Source organism: Cryptomeria japonica, chromosome 5 (assembly GCF_030272615.1).
Source record: "Cryptomeria japonica chromosome 5, Sugi_1.0, whole genome shotgun sequence".
Lineage (NCBI taxonomy): Eukaryota > Viridiplantae > Streptophyta > Pinopsida > Cupressales > Cupressaceae > Cryptomeria > Cryptomeria japonica.
In genome coordinates this window covers 179,540,883-179,545,013 of record NC_081409.1, presented here as the reverse complement: position 1 = coordinate 179,545,013, position 4,131 = coordinate 179,540,883, and the positions used below count along the sequence as shown (strand labels likewise).

The window sequence follows — 4,131 nt, the reverse complement described above, 5'->3', positions numbered from 1 at the left end:
CATGTTGGATACCTTGGCAAAAAGCATGCCGATGTGGCATCATATTTGATGATGGGGACCTGGAACATTAGTTATAAGAAAGGGACTTGCCAAGTAAGCTACTATAAAAAATTAAGAGCAATTTGATATTTCCACATAAAATTTTGAAAAGCATGAAGTTAGGGTGGTCAATTGATCGTCTTCCCTAATCAATGCATAAAAACTAACCTTAAAAAAAGATCTAAATATACAATTTTCACCATTACAATTATCTATACATTCATAAAGATGACCAAACACTGATAATAATTATATAATTGATAGAATATGAAAAATACATTTGAATCTCAACCTCTACCATAGAAAATAGAAATGAGAGGTTTCTCATATTAAACTAGCCTATATAGAAAGACCAAACATAAAAAGCTAAATATTTTAGGTATTTGACCTTAAAGCTTCAGTGAAAACAAAGCAGCAGCAGCATTCGAATCTTCTATGAACAATGCTATGCTTCTACAATCTTCCCAATGGTTCTTGAGAGCAGAGATTTTGATTCCCTCAGTAGATTAACGCTCTTGATCAGGCTCCTCCTCCTGTTTGCTATAGCAGAACTTTCTTCCAGTATATTTCCAATCTTGGTGGAATCTTCTCCCATCACCTCCTTCACAATGCAGCCCACAACATCATTCTGAACCATTTTCTGGAAAACAAAACGAAGATGCAGAGGTATGTCATCAGCCAACCTAATCCTCACAACGCTCCAGTAAGCCATGAGACTCATCTTCATCTCGAATGCTGCCCCCAGCCGATCGCTGGTTTTGGGTACCTTTTTTAGATCAATCTCCCCCATGCCTTCAATTTTAACAGCTCTGTGATTCTCTTGGATTGCTTCCATGAATCTTTTCTTGAATTCATGCATTCTCTGCAAGTATTCTGTGTAAACAGGATTCTCTGTATAAATAACTGTCTTGTGCATTTCCATGACATCCTCCACATAGTGAACGCATTCATCTTTTTTCATATCCATTAGGGCTTGAAAAGCCCTCCTAGATGCCGACTGAAGTTGTGGGTAGCATTCTGTTTGCAGATCAATCACACGACATATGACTTTGTCTAAATAATCACAGGTCTGCAGGGCTAAACCCCTGCTCCTCTCGGAGAAAGAATCAATACGAGTCTGCAGAAGAGTTACAAAAACAGAATGAGGTAAAAAATTTGGAAGATTAAGGCCCTGCGCCTCTTCCAGTAATTTTACTTCCTCAACAAGAAAATTTTCAGTTAACTTATCATTGGCAGCAAGTAGGTCGCGGGAGAAACTCTTAAACATCCTGGTGAGATGAGCAATACAATTCATTTCGGGTTCGTCCTGGAAATTTTCAGTGTCTCCCTGTATGAGAAGCTTGTGTAATATACCCTTGATTGAATCCATCAACCTCATGAACTCAATCATTGCCTCAACAGAACTGGAGAAATTCCTAGGCAAGGAATTGAGCTCTGCCTGCCTCTTAGACAGAGTTATGTCTATTTTTCTCACAATTTCTGGCAGACATTTTTTGATCCCCATGGCCTGGATCTGCATTAGTTTTTCTGCCAACACAGGTATTCCCACCATGGATTTATCAATCTTTGAAAGATGTGGGTCTTTTGTGAAGAGCTCCCTCTCTATCTGCCTTGCCTGTGCATTTGATTCATTGCCAATTCTGTTTCTAACACACACATACCCAAGACCAATATTCACAGCATCTACTGTTACTTTTTCCAGCAAACCTTCTGCAGCTTTGTCTACCTTGGTGACCACAGCCAGAGTTCTTTCCCCCTTCTCATCTACTTGTTGGGACATTCTGATAGATTCACAGGTAGGAAAATCTACAGATGCAGATAACACATTCAGAATTATGCTTTCCTTTGGAGTTATATACTGCTTAATAACCCTGGCAATTTGTTCATAAATGTCCTTTGGCTGGCCATGAACAGGCACCCTGGTTATGCCAGGCAAATCCACCATAGTTAGATCTGGAGCATTGAACTTGCTCACATTCAGTGTAATTGGGGTGTCACTGATTCCTTTCCCGGTCCCTGCAATCTCCTCTGTGGCCACATTTAAGGCTTCTGTTATCTGAGCTTCAGAAATGCTTCTTGTAATTCCGTTGTACTCTATGGTAATCTGGGTCTCTTGACTTTTACAGCTCTGCAATCTCATGATGAGTGGGACTCTAGTACAAATCCCCTGGCCTTTTGGTAGGCTAATGCCTGCCAGTGACTCCAGCACACTTGACTTACCAGAAGACTGGTCTCCCACAACAACAATACTGGGCAATTGGATGCCTTCCTTCATTACTCCCAGATTTCGAAGTTTGTCAACGACATCCAGAAGAGGCCGAATCCACTCATTGTAACTCTTATCCAAATGAAGATTATCTGGTGGCAGGACGGACATATCATAGGACATATCCATGCTTTTTTCAACCTTGGCTGCTGCTCTGCCTTCTTAAAACAATCAAATCAGATTTGGTTCTAATCTATTGCATGATTAACATTCTGCCAATGCAGTTTATAATTGTTTATGAAACATACATGAAAAATAACAATAACTTCATTTTTATATATATCAAATCATTTTTTTTATTATATCAAACCATATTTATTTGATGATATCAATATTTGAATTCAATTATATAGTAGAGAGTAGGTTCTGAATTCAACCTTTTGAGATTTAATTGGCATCAACATTTCAAGTCCGTGGTCCATCATCAATATAGGATAAAGAGATAGAGGAGTAAAATCTAGCTCTCTATTATTCTGATGGAATGTGACCCTAAACATTGATGCCAAACAACTCTCACATTGTTGAATCCAGAAGCTACACTCCACTATTATAGACTTGAAAATTGAATGTTTTTAATCCAATTATATAGTTTTTGAGTCAAATTCATTAATTCATATTTCATCTATGTTCCATGGAGTTTTCTGACAGGGGGACAGCAGGTGGACAGCGGCGGAGCAGTGGTGGGGGGCGGTACTGATATAAAAATAGAGGTGAATTGAAATCTCCAAGTCAAAATCTACAATATAACATCTCTGTGAGTGCCTCAAGAAAAGCCAACTAGTTTTCACAGAGTTAAAGGTTGCAATCAGTATGTAATGGCATGTGCCATATGGCAAACAACCCGGTAGCATCCCAATAGAAGTGGGAGAAGGGGTGGTGTTGTTGGGGGATGTTTCCCCCAAGTCCCCAAATCTTGGAGACGCAGATGTTTTGTTTTTTTTTGGGAGCGGGAGAGGGGGTGGATGCAGGTTTTTTTGGGAGGGGACGCATCCCTGTGGAACACTGTATTTCATAAATAGCAGTTCATACAAACCTATATCCACTTAGCTCTCATTGTATCTAGGTGATGCTCATAAGCGTGAAGCATTGAAACTTCCTAGAAGGTCAATCATCTCAGTAGTACTACTCCAACTCAAATGCGCTTAATTATGGAGTTTCCCCAGATCAAACCCACTTGTCAAATATGACTCAAAATATCATAACTTGACCTACTACAGACAATACCACTTCTAATTTCTACCATTATGAAAAAACAGAACAGATTTTACTAAATCCTTAGAAATCTGTCATATAAATTTGTAGAAAAACTATTCTGAAACATTTAAATTGAAATAAACAATAAAGAGAATACACAATTATTAATGCTGCAACTTACCCGAACAATCCACTGATTTCTACAATAAATTGCTTAACTGAGAAGTGTATGCTGCTTTTCCAGAGTCTCTAGATTCAATGCTGAAACTGAAAGAATGCTTGATAGTGCCAGCATGAGCACAGACACAAACACAATCAGATGATATATTTGAAGGCCCTGATCAAACTAATATAAATAATTTCTTATGCAGCGTATTCTTAACTCATTGATGGGGCTTCTCTTTTCTTCTTTTTACTCTGCTTTTGACACCACATTTCTTTAATAAAAGTTTTTATGCAGCGTATTCTCAACTCAATGATGGGGCTTGTCTTTTCTTCTTTTTACTCTGCTTTTGAGACCACATTTCTTTAATAAAAGTTAAATGTACATCAAATTGTCTCTGCGGGTACGAGGATAAATTGTGCTTTGGACACTTTATTTATATATCTCAATACGTTTTTAAATAAATATA

The 4,131-nt window shown here is 38.2% G+C and overlaps 1 protein-coding gene across 2 annotated transcripts; it reads right to left on the bottom strand.

Moving 5' to 3' along the window:
- Nucleotides 1-279: 279 nt before the first annotated feature.
- On the bottom strand, nucleotides 280-3,930 carry LOC131027120 (dynamin-related protein 4C). 2 transcript variants are annotated; one of them, XM_057957108.2, is made up of 2 exons: nucleotides 3,681-3,930; nucleotides 280-2,463 (listed from the first exon to the last, which is right to left on the bottom strand). In XM_057957108.2, the coding sequence occupies exon 2, from the start codon at nucleotides 2,432-2,434 to the stop codon at nucleotides 485-487; it is 1,950 nt and encodes a 649-aa protein (XP_057813091.2). In that variant the 5' UTR covers nucleotides 2,435-2,463; nucleotides 3,681-3,930; the 3' UTR covers nucleotides 280-484. The 2 variants fall into 2 exon arrangements, with proteins under 2 accessions (XP_057813091.2, XP_057813090.2); XM_057957107.2 differs by having other exon boundaries at nucleotides 280-2,459.
- Between the last annotated feature and the right edge of the window lie 201 nt (nucleotides 3,931-4,131).